Source organism: Eumetopias jubatus, unplaced genomic scaffold (assembly GCF_037043125.1).
Source record: "Eumetopias jubatus isolate StellerSeaLion01/CBP00866 unplaced genomic scaffold, mEumJub1_p1.0 scaffold_3, whole genome shotgun sequence".
NCBI classification, from domain to species: domain Eukaryota; kingdom Metazoa; phylum Chordata; class Mammalia; order Carnivora; family Otariidae; genus Eumetopias; species Eumetopias jubatus.
In genome coordinates, this window is record NW_028274809.1 from 94,640,024 (window position 1) to 94,663,189 (window position 23,166).

Below are 23,166 nucleotides of genomic sequence, written 5' to 3' on the forward strand. Positions count from 1 at the left end.
TTTTACACTCCCGTCAATCCCCTGTGTCTATCCGGCCCTAGTAATGATATTCGTAATCGCACACTTTCTTCAGACATACTGTGTGCTGGGCCCTCCAAGACCTTGCATGTATTAACTCACTTAATTACTAGAGAAACCCAATCATCCTCCTCATGAAAAAAGAGGCCAAGAGAACTTGCTGGTGCTCAGGAAGCTGACGGCAGAGGCAGGACTTGAACCGGGCCATCTGGCTCGAGTGTGTGTCCTTGGCCACTCTGCCGTGCTGCCCAGAGGGCACGGACGGTACGAAACAGGACAGCAGGTGACCAGGAAGAGACCACACCTGTCAGCTCCCGGAGTCCACTGCTTACCACAGGTTTACCCCATTCTCAGCAGCTAGGCACAGAGACTGGAACAGCAAGGGCCGCAAATGGGCTTAGTGGGAAGTGAGACTGGGCAGGGGGGAGTCACTAGAATCAGGCCCAACAGCAGTGAAAACGTGATAGCTGGCAGCCTGACAAGAATAGCAGGAAAGCAAAAGTAAAGGGGAAAAAGGAATGATGCATTCACTGGTTGGCCAGGGAGTCAGTGCCAAGCTCCTCGCGCCATCCCAAACCCACCAAGGCCACGCTACCTGCAGCGCACTTTCGTCAAAAGCACATCGGCACCCCCGAGGGTGCCTGTGCGAAATGCAGGGTCTCCGCCCCAGTCCAGAAGGTCCGCATCAGCATTTTCACAACATGATGGGCAATTCACGTGTAATAGTAAGTCCGAGAAGCCCTGCCCTTGTGGTTGCTGTCACTGCTCCCATTTCACAGGCCAGGAGCCTGAGGCTCGAAGCAGTTAAGTACCTCACACGCTGGTGAACTGGCAGGTGTAGGTCTGAACCCCAGAGCGTCGTTCAGAGGCTATGCTTATGCCCCAGAGGGGCACGAAGCAAGACCTTCATGACGTGTACTTTCACAGCAATCACGCATCATAAGTAATGAGGACTTCACAGCAGGATCACAAACACGTAAAAGGCAGACCCTGCATCATCCATACAAGATTCACTTATGCTCTGGATACAGGTTTTAAAGAAATATGGAAATAAGTAATACAGGTAAGCCACACTTCAACTACTTTTAATTTCCAAAATTTTTTAAATGTCTTATTTTTACAAAATTGACTAATTTTTGATTTTAATAGGATATGGAGGGGTTTTCGATTCAGCCACACTAGATAGACTCTTCTTGTAGGCACGTGTTAGTGGATGCAATGATCAGACTGCCCCAGAGGCAGATATCCAGAACCCAGCGCCACAGGTTCCTGGGCTAACACGGACCTCTGTATTTGGAATTAGGCTGTAAGCAGTCTCATGTAAGGGTCTCGGACAGTGATGCTTCCTAAGTTGGTGCCTTTGGGATTCTGGCAGCAAGGTCCTCTCCCACATCTCTACTGCATACCAAAACAGCAGGACAAGACCACAGGGTACCTCTGCCATGAAATGGGAGCGGAACTAAGGGGAGCTGAAGATGTAGCCCATTCCTTCTTAGCCTCTACTTTTAACAGATCACGTTTCCTGACAGGCATCTGCAATGTGGGGAAGACATACATCCCTGACAGGACCACGAGGAACAGCAACCACTCAGGATACTGCAAGTGAAGAGAGTGTGATAAAAGGATGTATGAGCTACAAAAAAGAAAGCTTTGCAGAACTCTGGGCCCTACTTTCTCTTTCTGTCCACATTGCATGGGTTGTTTTTTTTTTTTTTTAAGATTTTTTAATTTATTTATCTGAGAGACAGAGACAGAGATAGCAACAGGGATCGAGAGCGAGTGGGGAGGAGAGGGACAAGCAGCCCCCCCGCTGAGCGGGGAGCCCAATGAGGGGCTCCATCCCGGGACCCTGGGGCCATGACCTGCGCCAAAGGCAGCCGCTGAACCATCTGAGCCCCCCGGGCGCCCCGGGTGGGTTGCTTCTGTCTGTCCTTCCTCCCTGGCTCCTCCAGAGCACCCCGCCTCTCCTCCCTGCAGTTCCGCTCCATCATCCTCTCAGCAGCAGCCTCTCCCTTTCCAAGTTTGTCGTACTTCCTTATCCCTGCACTCCTGGGAAGCTTCTGCCTTGGCTTCATCACAGCTCTGGATGCGTCTTTTTGATTTCCATGCCCACGCTCACTGTCCCTCTGTTTTCCAATGCCCAGTGAAGAACCTCATCGACCCTGCGTGGCTTTCGGAGCCACAACCATGGCTGCCAGCCACCAAGGAGCTGGACTGCCCTGGGTCAGAGGACGGCCCTCTGAACCAATCAGCCAAGGAGGGAGGGGGCATGGGGCGGTATCTCCCACTCAAGTGCCCCAGCAGCTGGGGGAGACTCCCCCGGAAGAGGGGAGGACATGGGATAGGACGGAGGGCACGGCAAGTATCTTCAGGATTTCGGTGCGTTCTAGAATCTGCGGGAGAAGGTGGAGCTCCACAGACGGTCAGCAACAGTCCTGTGCCTGCCCACACGCCCCCACTGAATTCCTCAACCCCCCGGGATGGACGGCGTCACCCCCCTTTCCAAAGAGGTCAGAGGCACAGGAGATTGGGTGGGGAGACAACGGGGCAAGGGATAGGAAAAACAATATATGCAACTTCCCGCTGGCTTAAGTTGGTGATGAATGCTACTCTGGGAACGTGGGCGTAGGGGCATCACCCTTCCTGCACCTGTCTTCTGTGCACGTTCACTGGACACTGTGGGCACGGGGAGGCTTTGTAACAAGTAACAATTCTCACATCCTGTATCATGTTGAGAAGTCTGACATGTCCTGAACCTGTGTAAAAACTTCACAGAATTTGGCACTTTTGGGGGCCTTTCTCATCAAAGAATACTGAGCAATGATGATACAGAAAACTGAACACTCTAGATTTGGGGTATTCGGAAAAAAGACTAACGTGGACACACTGCCACTCAGACTTTTTTAATACCTGGATGATGCACAGTGAGAGGAAGGGTGGGTCATCTGTGGAGTTTCAGAGGGACTTCAAGTCATGCCATAAATCACTTGGGCCAGCACAACTAACTCTTCTGGGATTCTGACTGGCATCAAGAAAATCATTCTTTTAGTGGCGGTATTACTTTATCCAAAAAAAAAAAAAAAGGGGGTGACCAAGAAGGTTTCAGAACCAATTTATTATTTTGTTTTTCCAGAGAAACTGAAAAACTGCCAGAGGCACCTAAAAGGAAGCTACACTTGCTTCCAAAACAGAAGTGATATAATTGCAAGGTCAAGTCCACATAGACATGCAAACTATTTTCTTTGAGCAGGTGTGGAGGAGACACAGAAGTGAGGCCTTTTTTTTTTTAAAGAGCCCATGTCTTCCTAAAACCAGTGCGGTGATTCATTTACTTCACAACTGAGAACGAGAACACCCCACGCGTCCTTTTGAGCCTGTGTGGCTGAAAGTCAGCTGAAAGATGCTCTGTTAACACAGGGCAGGTTTTGATGCAAAGGAAGCTAAGGTGTGTCAATTGATGGGAACATGTTAAATAACCACCTAGAGTCTTGACTGATTTTCTTTCCCTCAGCAGAAGAAAACGCGAAATAATACACGTAGGAATCAATCTGATTTACCAGCTGAGGTCTCTCAACCTCGGCACTGCTCACATTTTGCGCCAGGTAATCCTCTGTTGTGGGGTTGTCCTGTCAGCAGCATCCCTGACCGCTACCCACTAGCAGCCAAAGGCAACTCCCTCCGTTGTGGCAAAACCCAAATTGTCTCCAGACATTGCCGAGTACCCCCTGGGGGTGAAACTGTCCTCCAGTGAGAATCACTGTACTAAACTAAGAGAGAATCCTAGCTGTTTATAGCAAAGACAGCTATCTGGAATTAAATCAGCTTCCCTGGAAATAGGCCAATTTAATTGTCCCTCCGGCATCCTTTGCACTGCCAAAGTAAAGAGAGGGCAGCATGGCTTTTCTTTTTCTGAATGTGGGGTCAGAAAACCAACAGCAGGGATTCTGTACCCTGTACATCACTTGTGCTCACTCAGTGCTTGGATTTCTAACTTCCTTAATAAAGGAGACGTAACAACATGAGACCCCCAGTACCTGATCATTCTGGAAAGTGTTAACTTTTATATTTCGGAAGAGGCATGTTTTGAAGTCCTGGAGACTATTGTGTCCTGTGTAAACACGGCCTCAATCAAAATGATGGCACCGGCACACAAAGGCGGACTTCCCATATAAAAAGGTTTGGAGGTCAGACCTGGGCAACAGGTCACACTCCAGTCCAACTCCTCTCCCACTGTACCTCCCCCAGATGGACTCTGGAAATAATCCGAGAGGCCCCAAGGTCCAACGCTTTTGGGAAACCTGTCTCAGGCTGTGGCCAAGAATGTTGTGTAGTCCCAGATCTCCCAGAACAAAGTGCCTGGAGTCAGCCCTGGTGGGTGTTTTCATTTCACGGGTAGTTCAGCCCTGACCAGTGGGGGGCTGCTGACCGCAGCTAAAGGCTCCCCAGGAACGCATCTAGAGAGCGCTGCCCTACCCTTTCGCTGTAAAGGGCTCTCTGTGCAATGCCTGCTCCAGAAAGGTATTGGCCCCTGTGGGGTCCTAGCTTTCAGAAGCAAGTATAGGATGTGAAAGAAGCTATAACGTGCCACTCCCAGCAAAGAGCGGAGGGCTTTGCTAGGTAGCCATTGTGCGAACGAGCAGGGACAGCCTTTATTAGATACCCAAATGCTGAACAACCGAATCCCAGCACAGTCTTGTTTACTTCTAAGCAGATCCCATTAAGCCCTGGGCACTTGGCTTGATTACTCCCTGGATCAAAGTTAAATTAAATTACCCAACAAGCTTCATTTCCGAGAGAGTGACGCGCACACAGACTGACTCACCTTCCAGAAGCTATCCACTTTGCCATACACAAGGGACTGGTTCTGCCTTTTGATTTCGTTAATGTGGTGGATGTCGCTGGAGTTGAGGTGCTGCTCGACCACAAATCCCAGAAAGCTGTTGTCTGGGGTATGAGCTGATGTGGAAAGGAAAGGACAGGGGAGTTAGGATTTCACTGGCAAGAAGAAATGATTACGAGTTTGATATAAGCCATCATGCACATAATTAAATGTTTTCATTTTACCCTGTTCTTTCTTACCTGGGGAGGGGGAGGTAGGGGACTGCCTACTCCCACATACTCCCAGCAGACCCTTCACATGAGAATTGTCTCCAGGATGGATTAACCTGAACCAAATGCCGAAGGATAGCCTGACCTTCCCCTGCCCCCGCCCCCCAGTAAAATGCGTCTGTCCAAAAAGCATTCTGCTGTGTCTTCTCCGCCCTCCTGTTTGCTCAGCACAAGGCCACGTCTCCTGACAGCCATGCTGCCTTCCAGGTGTGACCAATAAATGGCCAGAGCAGGGCTGAATCAAGTGTTCTCATGGGGGGTGAGGCCGCTGTTGGCAGCTCACACCATCCAACCCGATGTCAGCCGGGGAAAGGGGGATTTGGGGGCAAAACGAGTCAGTATCACCCCGACGCCGCACCTCCCCTAAGAATTACTCACTAATGAGAGAGATAATTATGGAGCTACACTGAACAGATGGAGGGAATGAAGACAGAACGAAAGGTGAAACTCACTGGGATGTGAGCCATCCCACGAAGCCACCCACCCCAAGGAGCAGTGTCTAGTCTATAAAAAAGACTATTCGAGACAAGAGAGGCATTTTCCTCCGGATCGCTCATCATGTGAGTTCTAAAACTTCTCTATTTTAAATAGTTGGTCAAGGGGTGGGGGGAAGCAACCCCATACCCCCCCTCAAACATTTCTCTCTTGTGCCTATAATTTTAAGAGGACTTTCACAAAGAAGGCAATAATCAGGAAACAATCCTCTGTAGTTGAAACAGAGACCGCCCTCTGCTACACATTCATTCTGTCCGGAGAAATGTGTTTTTCAGATGACCCTGAAGAGGCCCCACAATATTAAATAAAGCGACTGTGCTGCTTGACTCTGCCCTGAATAGAACAGCTATAAATACCTAGAGGGAGAGATACTTGATATTCAGAAAAATCCACACATGCGGCTTCAACCGTACTCCTTCACAGGTAGGTGGTAAGCACGCGGAGCAAGGTGGTTCCTTTGTCTTGCTCTGGCTTTCTCAGGACACAGGAGCTCTTTCCCAGGCAGGAGGCAGGGAAAGATGGGCAGGGGTAGGCCTGTGGAAAGGCCTAGGAGCCTGAAGCCCCGGGCCTCGCTCTCCTCTGCCCCGCTCACAGACGAACGAGGGAATACCAGCGGAAAGCCGCGAACTGTGGACATGAACGAGTCACATAAACACTGTGTTATCATCATCCAGTCTCCCAGGCTTCTGCCTAATGGGGGTGACAGAATGAGGAGATAATAGGGTTGTGACTGGGGAGTTGTGTTCGGCCTGGCCAATCTGTTATTTCATTTCTGCGTTTTTGAACAAGTGCCCAGAGGCAATGGCCACAGCTGGCTGGAAAGTAAATTGGTGAATAAATTCTACTGCCAACAAGGGGCAGTGGTTGCTTTTCCTTTCTTTTTGAGAAGCTGGTGGTGAGGGACTTTGAAGGAAGATGAGGGAGGGGAAGAGAGCCCCTCTGCATCTGCAACGTCAATGAGGCAGCTTAGAATAGCTCTTTGCAAAACTCTGGGGTAACTGTGAAAATTCTGAAATAGAACCTGACACTTTAAACTTTGAGACTGCGGGGTTTTTTTTTTTTTTTATTATCTTCGGAAAATGTTATGTGGTGACTAAATCTCCATGCTTTAGATATGGGTTTCTGAAATTCAGTTATCTAGTCCCTAGACGAGCACTTCTCTAGAAAGGTGAAATTTGACTCGACCACCTAAAACAACGTCACAGGTGGGAAAAATGCCAATATACTACGGTAGAGTCAAAAGTAAAATCACCAAAGCCCCCAAAGAAAAGAACTCCTATATGCATGGATTTTTGTGTCAAAGACTTCCGTAGCTCCGAGCTTGGACAGTGAAGAGGGAGAGGGAGAACATGATCTAGTCAAACACCTTGTGAGAAGTGGTGGGCCTTCACTGCTTTAGGACTGTAATTTGGCACTAAATCAATTTTGACACTGTATGAACAATCACAAACACCTGCTCTTCTCCTGGGTTTTCACGAAAACCCTTTATTTCCGCTCCTCTCTCTGGTCTGGAGGTGTTAGGTGGGGGATGGGCAACCTGCGAGCGCCGGTAAGAACCGTGGATGACCGGAGGAGAAATTCCACACTGCCACTCTTTACCAGCACCAGTCACACCCTCCGTGTGTCTTCCTAGGGGACGCTGAACCTGTCACGGGACGCTGGCAGGGGTGCCAGGAGGGGTCACTCAGTTGCAAGCTGCCCCACAGGTGATTTGGAAGTGGCCACAGGCCCTGGGGTAGCTTCCTTCCGAGGAGCTGGCCAGCAGCTGGGTACCTGCCTGGTGACATCGTCCCCGAGGGCCCTGGACTCAACACACGTGCTCCTAAAATCACTTATAGTAAGTCAAAAGTCACAAAGAGAGGCTGATGCTATCCAAAAGGACCTTTCTGTGGAGATCTAACTCCAGCCCAAGCTGTCTCTTTTTCTCTGAGGACAGGAACAGAGAGTTTAATTATTTGTGTTGGGAGGTTGTCAAAGAGAAGGTATTCACATGTCAAGGTGAACTTTAGAAATTTCATCATAAATGGGACACAGGAAATGCTGCACATTTGGAAATCACTCCATCCCAGGAGATCAACAAATATGATTGTTTTAAAATGGCTAATATTTGAGTTCTATGTGTAGAGTTCTGTGCTAAGGGCTTTATAGTGACTATTTGATTTTATTGTCATGACAACCTTTCACCAACATGTTTGTAGGGATGAGAAAGTTCGGGACAGGGTTGGGGCAGGGGAGACACTTCTACCCTCGTCTACATGCTAGGAAATGGCAACGTTGGGACTCAGAGCCAGACCGGCTGGTCCCAGAGCCCAAGCTCCTTAAAGCATCCTCACATATAACTTCGTAGTCCAAATAGTTTATCTTCTGGGCTCCATGAACTATAGTGGTAAAGATGCTTCAGAGGAAAATAACATTATAAGGTAGACCAAAATACACATGAAAGACCCAGGGGGGGAAAATGTAGTAAGATCACCTCACTTTCGTGAGTGACTTATGCTACACATATGGAGGGCCAAGCAGATTCATTTTACATGTGACAAGCAGAAGGGGATTTGCTAAACATTGACAGTGGTTTTAAAATAATTTAGGACTTTTTTTTTTTTAAGAAAAGCATTATTTTAACCACTTTGGAAGCACCTATTTACAAATGATTACAAATCAGCTTGATGAGGTTCCTGAGCAGATTACAACGATAACTTCTTTTAAGAACTACTGGGAGTTTGGCTTGAATAATTCATTCAACCACAACGATTTTAGAGCACTCCTTCTAAAAAACCAGGTTAAATGCTAGGTACTGAAAGATTACAACATCAAGATGAGTTTCTGCCCTCACAGAGCTTACCAAATACTTAATAAATGAGGTGTATGCAATTTCTACCAAGCCGTAATAGCGTCCTCATTTCAAATGTAATTAAAAAATTTTATTCAGTCAAATCGATCCTTTTCTCAGCACCTGAGTCTCTGAGGTCTGCCTTTCCACCACTAAGTCCTAAGCACTTGCACCCAAAAGTGCAAATATTCATTTTAATAGGTGGTCTGCTGGCCTTAACCACAGCTGGCCCTACCGTGGTGGGCATCCCCACGCCAGCAGACCACCAAGGGCAGAAACCCTAAAACCAGCCTGGGCTCCTCCCTCAGCCCTCACCCAGCCCTGAGGATGTCAGCTTCCCCAAATCTCTCCCCTCTCCCTCCTCTACACCCTTCCTAGTTCTGGCCTCATCAATTCTTGTCGAGACTTCTGCAATAGATCGGTTTTCTTTTGCCCTATTCAAATGATTACTTATTTAGGTTTTCTTGATTATAACAGAAATATATCCTTTGTGTAAAATTTTATCAGACAATAGAAAAAGATGTAAGAAAAATAAGAGATCATCTATCACCTAGAAATAACCACTATTACCGGATTTTTAAAAAATATTTATTCATTTATGGGGGGGGGCAGTACGTGTGAGAGTGGATAGGGGCAGAGGGAGAGGAGAGAGAAAATCCTCAAGCAGACTCCCTGCTGAGCACGGACCACCCCCCCCCGACATGGGGCTCGATCCCAGGACCCCAAGATCGTGACCTGAGTCTAAATCAAGAGTCAGATACTTAACCGACTGAGCCACCCAGGCAACCCATGGACTTTTTTAAATACTCAAATCAATACTGGATCCTACTATACCTACTCTCTTGTAAACTTTTTTCACATACAAATGTGCCATAGGCATCACTGTGGGTTAATACCCACAGCTCATCACTGCTTGTTAAATTAGTATAGTATTTCAGTGCATGAACTCTTTCCATCAGCTGGGATGCCCCATGGGTCTGGGTCCGCCAGCACTGCTTTATGGAACCACACTTCTCCCAGGCCATGCGATTCTGTCTCGTTCAGGTGGTTGGATTGGTGCCAGTCCTGACCCCTTGGCTGCCCCCTCTCTAGCCTCTTCCAAGGATGGGCATATGATACAGAGGACTCTTCCTGACCATGGCTCATTTGAAAGATGGGGGTATGATCCAAGTCCCGCCAATCACAGCTGCTCTAAGACTAGTCAGAGCTACTTTTGAGGTCATGGTGTCTCTGCTACAGTCACCAAGCTGGCAGGGTGGAAGTCGAGGGCTGCGGATGTCATGTGTGTGTCCATGGGAGAAGGATGCCATGCAGAGAAATGCAAAGCCAAGACAGGGAGAAAATAAAGATATCCTGCAAGCTCGAATTCAGCTCAACCTAAAGCTGGTTTCAACAACTCCCAGGGACAAGAGCCAATGAACCCTTGTGACCAAGTCAACAAGACAGAAATCCTGACGAGTCCACCCTATGAAATGTTTAGGACATTTCCAATTCTTGCCTATCGAAATCAACTAGTATTGTAGACCATCACGCTCTCGTCACTTCTGCAGTGGCTTTCTGAGTGCTCTCCGTACCTTCAGCCTTGCCCTTCCTCCTTCCTGCTTCGTCGGGCACATCCTCTGTGCTGCCTGACCGGGCATTCTTTGCAACAAACAGAGAACCGTGGCAGTTTGTGGCTGAAAATCTTCACCTCCTTCAGGATGAAGCACCAGCCAGGCTACCTGTCATTCTGGCTTCATTTCGGGTCACCCTCTGATACCTTTTCTCCATGATGACTTACCCATTTGGGGTGTGTAATGAATGCATGCTTTCCATCTTCTCTTGGGCTGGCATGTCTTCCCACCTGCTCCTTCCTGGAAGGCTTAGCTCCTTTCACCTCCTGGTTGAGGGATTCCCTAACTTCCCAACACAGAGATAAGTAGACCTCCTCTTAGATCAGGAAGAGTTACAGTCTCTTTCCCACGTTATTATCTCGATGACAGACTCTATGTTCTTTGAGACTGAACCATGTTTTATGCTGACTGCCAGAGCATAGTAGGAAATTGAGCAAATATTTTTGCATGCATGACTGATTAAGCCCATGGGAAATGCTTAATTAACTGGTATGATTGATTCCATAGGTGGGTAGATCTATAATACCAAGTAGCAGGCCGTGCCTAAACTGCTCCCAGCATCAGACCCTTGGCACAAAAGTTCCAAAACTAAAGCCTGTTCTTCATGGAATGAATCAGGCTTCCTAAGTGATAGGCGTTCAATAAATATTTAATTGATAAACTAACATATCTTTTAATCCAGGTCACAAAACTAAAGGGGGGAAGAAGGGAAACCAGTGATGCAGAGTTGTAAAATCCTAACATCATAGGTTTTTAAGTACTGTCAATTCATTCAACAGTACCACATTTATTGAGCACTTACTATGAGCCAGAAAACAACTTGGGAAGAGTTAAGGATACATCATTAAATAGAGCAAGCATGAATGAAGCTCCCTTCACTGCACTTATATTCATCTGGGGAGACAAACAGTAAAATAACTCAATGCTACAGATAAAAAAGAAAAACAATTGGTTTGGTGACCAATACTGAGTGCTAGTTAAGGTATGCTGAAACATCTATGGGTTAAGTGTTCTTTTATGCATCAAAAAGCTGTGGATTGACGGGGCGCATAGACAGACAGATGGACTGAGAAGCCACAGAGCAAGTGAAGGAAGCTGTTAGGTTAGCTGTCTAGTTCTGTGAGTTCCTACTGTACATTTCTTTCACCATTTTTGTCTATTTGGGAACTTTGTTAACAAAGTGGGGAAGAATACTGGCTACTATCATATTCATGACATTGATGCTGATTCTGATGGTGTAAATGGCATGACAGAAAAACCTTTATTGACAAATACAGTCCCATCACACAAGCAGTGATCTGGCTTTAAAAACTAAACAGCCAGTCATGTTATACTTCCAATTTTACCCAAACTGAAGTTTTTCAAATGGTGGTGATGATGAGCTGAGAGAGAGAGGGAGAGAGAGAACAGGTCAGGATGCAAGCTAGGGAAACTATTATGTACAGCTGGGCTGAAAAGATGAGAGCCTGAACTGTTGACAAAAGGCACAGTGGAGTAAATTTCTCAAGCGTCAAAAAGCAATTTAGGAGGGAATGGACTCCTCAGAAGAACATCACTCCTGAAGGCTGAGACTCTGATAAAGGAACTGTAAGGCTGATCCCATCACTCACTGGTCTGCACAGAAGTAAAAGGCAAGAGTCCTACTGATGGAAGTCAAAGGCCAAAAAGGCAGTTGGAATCACAAATAGCTCCTTTGCTTGTCAGGCCCTAAAAATAAAATCGCACGTGGAAGTGATCCTTAGCTGAAGCCAACAGGTTTATCATTTGCATGAAAGGAAAGTAGTCCATTTCTACAAGCCCTGTTTTGTCAGGCAGAATCTTTGGTCTACAAGCCATTATTTCTACCTGATCATGCAAATAAACCACACCTTGAGTCCCAGCCTCTGGGAGACATTCAAAGAGAATGTCAATGACAACAACCAGCATGACTGGAACAACTTGTGAAAGCTCAACCACACGAACATCTTCTGTGGGAAGACACAAGAGACCAACTTGAAGCCACTTGCCCTAAAAAGCTTTTTGAAATTCTTTTTTATAAAAATTTTTTTTGGGGGGTCTACTCGGCACACAATGTTACATTAGCTTCAGGTGTACAACATACGGTTCAACAGACAACACATCTCACTTTTCCTCACATTGTTGCCTGGACTAAAATAGAACAGGCATTATCATTCATTTTAACTGGTATTTTCTGAATGCCTACTCTAAGCCACGCATTCTTCAAGTTGGTGGGAGTTTCAGCGATGAACCAAACAGACAAAACCCCTATGTCTCAGATTCCAGGGGAGGAAAAAATAAAATAAAAATAAGGGAAGTATAAATGTTGCTTGATAATACAGTGAACAAGGAAAACAAAGCAGGGAAGGGACACATGAAACTGGGGGGAAAAAGTACTTAAAAGAGGGGTACTTAGGGTTGGTCTCACTGAAGTAACAGTTGAGTTAAAAAACAGAAGAAAGAGGGGTGCCTGGGTGGCTCAGGTGGTTAAGCGTCTTGATTTCAGCTCAAGTCATGATCTCAGGGTTGTAAGATCAAGCCCCGCATCAGGCTCCATGCTCAGTGGGGAGTCTGCTTGGGATTCTCTCTGTCTCTCTCCCTCTGCCCCTACCACCCACCCAGGAGTGAGTGCTCTCTCTCTCTCTGTCAAATAAATAAATACATCTTTAAAAAGAAAAAGGATGCTAAAAAAAAAAAAAAACCAAAAAAAAAACCAAAAAACACAAAACAAAACCCCGAAGAAAGAGACATGAAAGTCTCTAAGGGAAGAATGTTTGAAAGATGGAATAACCAATGCAAAGGTCCTGGGGCAGGAGGGTGCCTGACCCAACTAGGAAACAGCTATGGGACTAGAGAGCAGTGAGCAAGAAGACATGTAGTAAGCGATGAGGCCAGACAGATATTGGTGCCTTGAGGCCACTGGAATGACTGGTCTTTCCCTACAGTGAGATGCCTGTGGTGAGCAGAGGGGTGAGCAGAGGGGTGTCATGATCTGACTTACGTTTTAACTAACCCCATCCTGTAGTGAGGGAAAACTGAGTCCTCTTGCTCTTTATTCATTGATCCTACAAATACTTATCACCAATGATGCTACCACTTCAGGTATGGAGGACTCAGCAGTGACCAGGCGTGTGGGGCGCACAAGGTAGGACTGGGGCTGGAATACACGTGTAAGAGTCATAGAATGGGAGCATGTGGCTCTGGGAAGGGAAGGTTTCCAGAGGACAGGACACGTCCCTGAAGGATGAGCAAGGGTGTGTGTGTTGGGGGTGAGGGCTTGGAGCTTCCAGACCAAGGAGTACACACACAATGGCCTGCACATCGGAGAACACATGGCACCCTGGAAGACTCGTCAAAGCCAAGAGGAGGACAACAGCATGAGGCAGGCCAGATGGTGTAAAGAAAGGAGAGGGGCTGGAGGTGAAATGGGAAGGCTCTCAAAGAACACCTCCAGAAACCCCCAGCCCGTTCTTCACTCAACTTTATCACAGCTCCCTGTCTTTTCTGCCCGATGCCCACATGTACCGAGAAATGCTGAATCCTCCCCAGCCCTCGACTCAAAGCGCAGAGGGCGAGCACCCAGAAGGCGAACTGTTCGGTGTCTTCAGATGGTGAATGACAGCTCAAATGTGGCAGTCCTCAAAATATTAATTCATTAATTAATTTAAAATAAGCCAATACGAACGGACTCTGCGTAGAGAACAGGCAACGTTCTCAGACGGCGAAATGAAGAGCAAGGCGGTTCAGCAGGCTCCTGAATGTTACTGAAAACTTCCAGCTAGGGGACGTCAAGAGAAGTCTGGGACCACAGCCGCCTGAGCGCAGGGCTGAGGAGTCTGGTCATCTCTGCTCCTGCTGCGCTCAGGCAGAGGCTCCAGCGAAGGGGAGGGACAAACACAATCAGGCAAAGACGGCTCAGCACTGCTGCTGTTCCATAAGCCCGAGGGAGCTGTGCAAGAGGGCGTGGTGCAGGGAGTTAGAGCTATCCAAATACGGGCTACCTCGAGGCGTGAGTCCTCGACTTCAGGGCTTCGTTTTCTCTCGTAGATGGGACGGGCAAATGTCTTGCCTTTGTTTACCGAGGTATAACGCACCTTGTTGGGAAGTGAGAAAAACAAGACAGACCGCCTCCAGGAGTTCAGAAAAAGCAGAATGTATAGCAGACCGAAGGCTGCCTATGGAAATAATGCCCAACTGGAGGGTCAAGCCAAGACCCTGGCAAGCCCAGAACAAGCAGCAGCGTTACCTGTCAACAAGAAACAACATAATTTTCCCCAAAATAGGTACAAATTACGAGCTAGTCACTTGATGGACTATAAAACCGCTTTGGAAATCATGGTTTTAAAAGAGCCTTGGAAAAAAATTATCTATTAAGTGAAGGAAAAAAAAAAAAAGAGATCCAGAATTCTATTATGTATTTACAACTACGTAAAAATATACCCATGAAAGCTATGATAATGCTATGCTTATATTAGAGTATGAGGGCCTTTCTCCAAGGGGGGGAGGCTTTTTGTTGTGATAGGGTTAACATTTCTCTTCAGTTTGACTGGAAAGATGGAGGAAGTCTTTTAAATTGAGTCTTCAAGAAAAAAAAAAAAAATGCAGTTTTGCTATCAGGGTGATTTGAAGGAAGCCAGAGTGGGGAGGTACCTAGGAGGCACCTTCAGAAACCAGCAGGCTGTCTGGCGGGGCCAGGGTGAGCACCTGGGGAGGGGTATGGAGTGGGGAGGTGGGGGGAGGGCCAAGGGAGGGCACCACGGTCTTTGAGCGGGGATAGCTCAGTCCAAGCTGAGTTTTTAAGGGCTGGCTCTGGTGGCAAGAGGAAGGCCTTAGTGCCTGGCCCACAGGCCACCTGGAGTGTGGCCAAGAGGTAAGTGCAGGAACGAGGGGCTTGCCATGAGGGAGGAACCCCCATATTTTTCAGCTTCTTGGAAAAAATCATCACTCAGTAGGTGTAGCCAAATGGACTCAGCGTTGCCTGACCACTCGGATGGTCCCTATAGAAGCCGCTTAGGGAGCTATCAGGAATAGTCTATGCTGACACAAAAATGCCCGAATGCAAACAGAATACACAAAGAGGATGGCTGCAGTGAAATTCTGAGATCTGGAGCAAAACAATAAAGAAAAATCAGGTTTTCCAACTTGTAGAAAGTCCACCAACTTGGTGAGGAGAAGAGATAGAGGAGAAATAGAAGCAGCTTTAAGGTGAGAAGTGTTCAGCTCTGAATATTTAAGAGCAAACGCGCTCTGGTCAGGGCCACCTCATGTCATCGCTCCTAGAGATGCGTCAGCAATGGTGCGTGTTTCTCCTTCTCTTCCGAAACCTGGGCCCTTTCTGACCAGCTTCCCCATCCTCCCTCTGCACTTCACACATGCTATAACACTGCTAAATCTGGTCGGATGACAGCTGGACTAGAAGACAACAGAGTTCTACAAGTACAACACTCTATTCCTGGGGATCCACGCTTTCCATTTTGCACCTCATCAGCACACAATCTAGTACAACTGTGTAATGCATGTGCATACTTACACACCAGCGATGTAATGATTACTGTCAACCCACATAGTGAACAACAGTAAATACGCTGTGTTTTAAAAAAAATCAACAATACATCAACATAACTTGACACTTCCTTCTTACTCACACCAACGATCTTCCCCTTCGGACAGCTAGAATAGCCCCAGTGACCCAAAGGGCGAGGGAATGGAAGATGCTGTGGGGATGACTGGGTTAGACCGGACCCAGCCTTCCGTCAAGTGGCTCGGAAAGGACCCCCCTCTGGAGGAGACACCCAAGCTCTCTGGGGGCAGGCTTTGGGAGTCACTGTGTTGTGCCAATTCTCCAGCCCAGACACCGCAACACAACAAAGGTCTCGAACTGCTTAAGCGCCCTCTTCAGGTCCATATTTTCTGCATTTAAGGCAGCGTCATTCATGAGAAAGCTTGCCATCAACCTATGAGGTGAAGGCCGTACCAACCACGGATGATCCCCGCCTTATTCCACTGTCTCTTTAGGAGTATTAAAATGCTGATTTTCTCCTTCTTCATTCCTTTGGCATTTTTTAGCTGTGATTTCCTCATGATTAGCAAATTTCTTTCATCAACTTTTTGATTACCTTCAAATACAACTTGCCCTAGAAAGGCAGGATTAAAGCTGGATTCTTTCCCTTTATTTTTCAGAGTAATGACATGGTGTCCCAGCAACTTGAGAAGGGGGATCAATGGACTTTGTGGGCTTCTCTTGTTTGGAGATCATCCTGGACTCGTGGAGTATCCGTCACTGGTTTGACTGCAATTCACTGTAGCTGTTCTTTCTGATTCTCAAACTACCCGATCTTTGGCTCCTATGTCCTTCTCACTCCATCCCAATGGTCTTCCTTAGCTTCCTTGCTGGCATGTCTAGAGGTCCCCTTGTGAATGTTTCCTGCCCTAGACCTGGAATCAGCTATTTATCTGAGCAGGAGGTTCCTTATCATGGTAAAGGTATTTATTTGAAAGATTTTATTTATTTGTTAGAGAGAGAGAGAGAGAGAGAGAGAGAATGCACAAGCAGGGGGAGTGGCAGGCAGAGGGGGAAGCAGGCTCTCTGCTGAGCAAGGAGCCTGATGCGGCACTCCATCCCAGGACTCTGGGATCATGACCTGAGCTGAAAGCAGAGGCTTAACCGACTAAGCCACCCAGGCGCCCCAGTGGGAGAGGTATTTAAAAGGTTCCCAGTCTGAGTGCCAAGGATACTCCTTGCTACTGGATTGTCTTTACTTTTGATCCTTTTCCAAGTACAGAGCTAGGAAACACTTCCTTTTTAAAGAGAAAAGTAAATTGATATTGGTATTTCCTATTCTAGCTGGAGATAATACAGTCTTTAAACTCCTTAAATACTACCCACCTTCTTGTATACTGAAAGTCTGGGCTCCTGCAGTATACCTCTAGCAGTTTCAAATAACAATGTAAATATTTCCCACTATGAATGTATGGTCCAAAGACTGAGTTTTAAAGTCACTTGAAGTAATTATTTTCTCTGTGTGGGACCTTCACACTAATCTGATATAGAACACTAGGTGTGTTTCTTTTTTTCAGTCGTTTTCGGTTGTTTGTGAATGCTTTTTTTCTTTTTATAAATTATGCAAAACATTGACATGGTTCCTAAGTCAAAATAAGGTACGTTAAAGAGACATCTTTCTGTCCCTGGTCCTGCACCCCCTTCCGCCAGGGGAAGTGATTTTCAAAGGCTTGCTATTTATCCTTAGCTTATTTCTTTTGAAAAGGCAGGCAAGTTCACACCCACTAACATACGCACACCCTGCCTTCTCACCCAGAAGGGAGGAGGTCGACAAGCTGCCCTGCGTGCTGGCTTTATTACTTCTCCGTATCCCTTAGAGCGGTGGGGAACCGTCCTCACTACTCCTTCCAGTTTCATGGTGCTCCCCTCTCTCAGGGGACCATGTCATTTACTCAGTCCCCTAGTATGAACATCTGGGTCATTGCCACTCTTTGCCTATTTCGAACAGTGTCACAACAAATGACCTGTGCACACACCATTTTTTTTCTGCTCACTTATCTTTGGGAGAGACTCTTAGATATGACCTGCTCAAAGGGAAGATGTGCTGATAGTTTTGTTAGATGGTGACAAATATGCTCCCCCACTTAGTAACATGTTGCATTCTCACTAGTAGGGCAGGAAAAGATGGACGGACCCTCACCATTGGAATAGCTATGCTACCAACTTCTGGATCCTGGTGAGCCTGATGTTTGGGACATGGTGTCTTGGTGCAGTTAAAGTATGTATTTCTCTTTATGGTGAGTGAGGGTAATATGTTTTCAAATGCTTGGGGCAATAAGCTTCTTCTTCCTTGCAATGAATAATGGCCTTTGCTCATTTTCCTGTTGGATTATGGAACTTTTCCTTCAGTTTTTAGAAGCTCTTAATATACTAAAGGATACTAACCCACCAAGATAGAATTTGCTTGTTTTTGCCATACAGGTTTTTTGTTTTTGTTTTTTTTAAAGGCAGTCAAATGTATCAGTTTTCTCCCCTGATTCCTGCTGAATTCTGAGTCAGAAAATCCGTCCCCTTCCCAGGTTAATAGGAATTAGTCTGTGTTTTCATCTTTAGTTACATTTTAAGCAATGAATTTCTTTCAATTCAGTCAACCAACACTGCTGAAATCCTCCATTCGTGGAGAACAAAATAGGTTTTTAGGACTCTGATTTTCAACATTCTAGAAGAGAACTTTATAGTTTCTAGAAATACTTCCTATTTCTACTCTCTGGATACAAGGCAACACCATCTTGTAGAGGATACAGCCTATCATTCGGGTTATTCTGGCCATTTTAGAAATGCCTAACATGTTTCATCTGATATAATGCACAGGTTACTTCTTACAATATTCTATACCACCTCATCCCAGCCCCTCAAAAGTTATACAATAAAGTCAAACCAAAGGCTAACTCCAATCATATCTTAACATGCTGACCAGCCATCTATCACCCAACGTGCCACATATTAGTCTGTCCCCTAAGCTGTGCCCCCAGGACGGGTTGCAATAGGATGATATAGCTCCAGGAACAATAATAATGTCTGCCATGCATATAACATGCTCTTGCAAATCCTTCTGAGCTGAAAAGAACACTGAACACTTGACCATGAGCTGATTTTTAAATCACCACTGTCCAATTGCCATAACCCTTAATTCTACTGTCTCATATGTCACATGCAAGGATTAAGTCCAATGTGTTCTTTGTTATGTTTAATGAACCTGAGAAAAGGGTGACTACATACAATGGGGAGAGGCGAGCACACAGGGAGAAGTAGGCCACAGAATCCCCTGGGTCTCAACAAAGGAAACAGACCCACATCTCAGATACTAATTCTAGGATGAAAATCTCTGGATTACAATTATTCTGACAACTTTGGAAAATGGGAGTTCTCCACTCTGAGCATCCAAATGAGGTCATGTTTAACTCGTGTGACATTTCCAGAATAGGACTTCACCTCAATCGAGGGATACAGACTTCAACTCTAAGTTTATTTTGGGCACGATCATTATCAAATTTGGGAGTTTCCGTCACAGTCCTCAGCTAATTATCAGTGAAATGAGGCTCGAGGAGGTAAATTGCTAGCAGCAATAAGAAATGGTGAATATGGGAAAGGGAACAGGACAGAAACAGAAAAAAACCGACCGCCGGAAAAGTCAGTTCATCATTTTGGAGGTGTCCACTACAACACCTCCTGAAATTATTACTGCTGTTGGCATCAGTGACACCTGGTGAGCAAGAGCAAGTAAGATTTCATTCTGGTGTCAGAGCGTGAGAAGTGATTAGGTATGGAACAGATCCTTTAAAAAAAAAAAAAGCTGACTTTTTTTCTTTACAAGGGTTGATGTATAAATAATTAAGATTCATTTTTTTCGAAAATCTATCTACATGAAAGACCTCACTCCTCATCAGTCATCAAGTGGACCCTACACAGCATCTGTGCGGAATGAAACGTGTTTAGTGCTTGCCAATCCAGAATCCACCCAGAGTCCTTTCCCAAATGGTTTTTAGTGATACTTCAGATTGAACGTTTTTTTCTCTAGAACATTTCTAAGGCTTTTCACAAAATGCTCATATGGACTTAATTCCAATTAAACAACAACAACAAAAAATCAGTGATTCCCAAGGGAAAGGTTCCACAGCACATGTTTCTACAGCTAAAAGCCCTGAGAATCATAACCCAAAATACACAGCCATCTAGTTTCTTTTCCCGTTTATCTCCGGTGGCATTCTGGAAAGCAGAGGGGAAGCGTGAATACTCACGGAACATGGTATAAAACTGCTGTGGGTTCAGATTCCATTTTCCCCAGGGCGTCTTGTGGCCTTTAGACTGGGCATAGTTAGCATGGTTAAACTCTGGCTCGGTACCAAATGAATCCAGGACTCGGAGCATGCACCTGAAAAGAAAAAGTAATGTGGATAAAACTACAACTCTGACCCCAAAGTTCAAAAGGTAAAAGTTCATGGCGCCTGGTTGGCTCAGTTGGTTAAGCGTCTGCCTTCGGCTCAGGTCATGATCCCAGGGTCCTGTGATGGAGTCCAGCGTCGGGCTCCCTGTTAAGCGGGGAGTCTGCTTCTCCCTCTGCCTCTGCTGACCCCCACCCTGCCCCACTTGGACTCTGTCTCTCTCTCTCCCTCAAATATATAGATAAAATCTTTAAAAAAAAAAAAAGGTAAAAGTTCTAACCTGTCCTGCAGGGACTACCAAGAACGTACAAATACTTTTCATCAGAAACACTAGTGGGTGGAAAGTGAGAGACTACAACCTTTATACCATACATCTCCATGTGTGACTTCTGAGCCTGAGCGATCACACACAGGTATGTTTTCCGTCAGATTAGCTGACAAGTCATAGAAGATCACTCAGATAACAACAAAATACAAAGTCCCACGAGAGCTAGCACTGTAGACTGCCTTGTTCACTGCTGCCCCCTCACTAGGGCCAAGCGTACGGTGGAGCCTAACGAAGAGCTGCTGAAGAAACGAAAGAACTACCGTTTTTAGAAGTGGCCATGGTCTGAATATTTGTGTTCCCCTCCCAAATTCTTAGGCTGAAACTCTAAACCCCCAAGGTGATGGTACTAGTAAACAGGGCCCTGGGGGTGATTAGCTCATGAATGGGTTTAGTATTCTTATAAAAGGGACCCCACAGGGGTTCCTAGGTGGCAGGTCAGTTAAGTGTCTGACTCTTGATTTCGCCTCAGGCCATGATCTCAGGGTTCTGGGATGGAGCCCTGAGTCAGACTCTACGCTCAGCAGGGAGTCTGCCTGGGATTCTCTCTCTCACCCTTTGCCCCTCCAGCTCCTGATCTCTTTCTCTCTGAAATAAATTAATTTAAAAGAGAGAGAGAGAGACCCCCCAGAATTCCCTTGCCCCTTCCCTCAGGTGAGGACAAAGTGAGAAGTCTGAGACCTGGAGGAAGGAGAGCCTCGCTTGACCATGCCGGCTCTCTGCCCTTGCACTTCAGCCTCCAGAACCGTGAGCAATAAAGGTTGTCTCTAAGCCACCCAGACTGTGGCATTTTGTACAGCAGCCCGAACTGACGAAGAGGGAGGTCTTACTCTCTGTAAAGCATACGGCACACCTTAGCTCTTTCAACAGTCATTTACCATTTCATCAATTAATAAGTGTATTTAATTTTAGGTAGAGTTTAGAACCTCCCTTAAGAGGCAGTGTTGATTTTTCTGTCAACTTGACAGGACTGGGACATTACTGCTTTCTTCCAGAGCCAGGAGTAAAACCGAAGACGTTTCATTTGACTCTTCCAACAAAATCTTCAAACTGGGTCAGCCAAATATCTGGTCTACTATCTATTTTTGTATGGCTTGTGAACGAAGAATGATCTTTATGTTAAAAGGTTTTTTCTTTTTTTTTTTTAAAGAGATAGTTTGTGACATGAAAATTAGATGAAATTCCATTTTCAGTGTTCAGAAATGAAGTTTTATTTCAACCTAGCCACGCCTAATTGTTTACTTAGGGTGTACGGCTGCTTTCACTCAGTAACAGAGAACTTCAATAGTTGCCGGAAAGACCATAAGCCAGCAAAGCCTAAAATATTTACTACATGGCCCTTTATAGAAAGAGCCTGTCAATCACTGCTTTAGAGTACACACACACAAAAAAACAACCAATGCAAGAATCAATGCTGAAATCTCCTACATTAATTAACTCATTCTTTCAATTCATCACCGATTCTCAAACCGTTGATGTACATTTAGCTTGTGCCTGGCCAATAAAAATAGCTCTGTTTTCTGTGGTTACACCTCATCAATACTTCTCAATGGCTCTTCCTGGACCAATGAGCATAAAAGCAAATAAATATTAAAGCCCACATTTTAGGGGCACCTGGGTGGCTCAGATGGTTAAGCATCTGCCTTCGGCTCAAGTCATGGTCCCACGGTCCTGGGATCGAGCCCCACGTGGGGCTCCTGGCTCAGCGGGGAGTCTGCTTCTCCCTCTGCCTCTGCCTCTCCCCCTGCTCAGGCTATCTCTGTATCGCAAATGAATAAATAACATCTTAAAAAAATATTAAAGCCTGCATTTTATAATCAGATAATGGCAAGTGAGTTGTAAGTATCGGATCCAGTTTCTTTCTTCCTTTCCCCACTACGATGAAGGCGTTCTCTCAACTTTTTTTTCACATCAATGTGTGATTCAGAATAAAATGCAAACACCAGATTGGATTTTCCAGAAAAATCAAGAGCAAATCGCCACTTCCGTGTGATGCTTTTCTCATCTGAGATCACCACCCTCTGCGTAGACAAGAACGGGAGAAGACAGAGGGCGAGAGCGAACACAAGCCAACCACAGAAGGCGCTTCCTTAGCTTGGATTCCTGCGTGGCTCTCAAGGAACATGCTCCCGTCACAGTGACAGTTTTCACAATTAGCACCAAGAATGCATCATCAGCTTGACAGCCGTCAACCACAAGGTGGACAGAAACGGGACCAGTCCAGGAATAAAGAAAGCTGGGGAGCCAAGGAACTGATCTGTGTGTGTTTTCTCTGGTCTCTGAGTAGTTTGGGGCATTCCTTTTTTCTTACTAATAAAACATTGCCATTCCTTAACTTATGTGTATATTTTTAGGATCAAAGTTTGCATTAAAAACTTACATCAAAACCTCCCATATTGTAACTAACTCTAACTTGTATTTTAAAATAAGCCACTGGTTGGAATCAGTATATTTTGAGAAAGATGGCAGCATTCAGAGAATGTAGGGACAACAGTGGCTGTTCTGCAGAGGGTTGCTGCAGAGCAGGAGGGGAGGGAGGGACACACGCGGACAGGTGGGGGTGCTCTGCTCCTGCCCAGGGGATGGGGCTGAGCCTCAAAGATTACAGGCTCTGTGCAAGCACAGCAGGGAGGAACAGGCCATCCTTGACCTAAGAAACCTTTGTCTCGAAGGCTTTGGCTCCTTCTACTCAGTTGCAATCCACTCTAACAGGGTATATGCCTCTCTAGCTTTGGCGTGTGATTTTATTTTTAACTTTGGAGTTTTGCTGGTTTTCTTCTAAGTTTAGAGAATTCAGACAAACCCTGATGATTCAAGACGCCTGGTGGGAGCCTAAT

At 46.0% G+C, this 23,166-nt stretch overlaps 1 protein-coding gene across 4 annotated transcripts in view; it reads right to left on the reverse strand.

The window, feature by feature from the left end:
• Positions 1-23,166, reverse strand: part of MGAT5 (alpha-1,6-mannosylglycoprotein 6-beta-N-acetylglucosaminyltransferase) — a 325,833-nt gene that overhangs the window by 88,597 nt on the left and 214,070 nt on the right. For all 4 annotated transcript variants that reach the window (XM_028101249.2, XM_028101248.2, XM_088021737.1 and 1 more), the window contains 2 exons: positions 19,861-19,994; positions 4,841-4,974 (listed from right to left, as the gene is read on the reverse strand). In XM_028101249.2, coding sequence (XP_027957050.1) covers positions 4,841-4,974; positions 19,861-19,994 — 268 coding nt within the window. The remainder of the gene's footprint in view (positions 1-4,840; positions 4,975-19,860; positions 19,995-23,166) is intronic.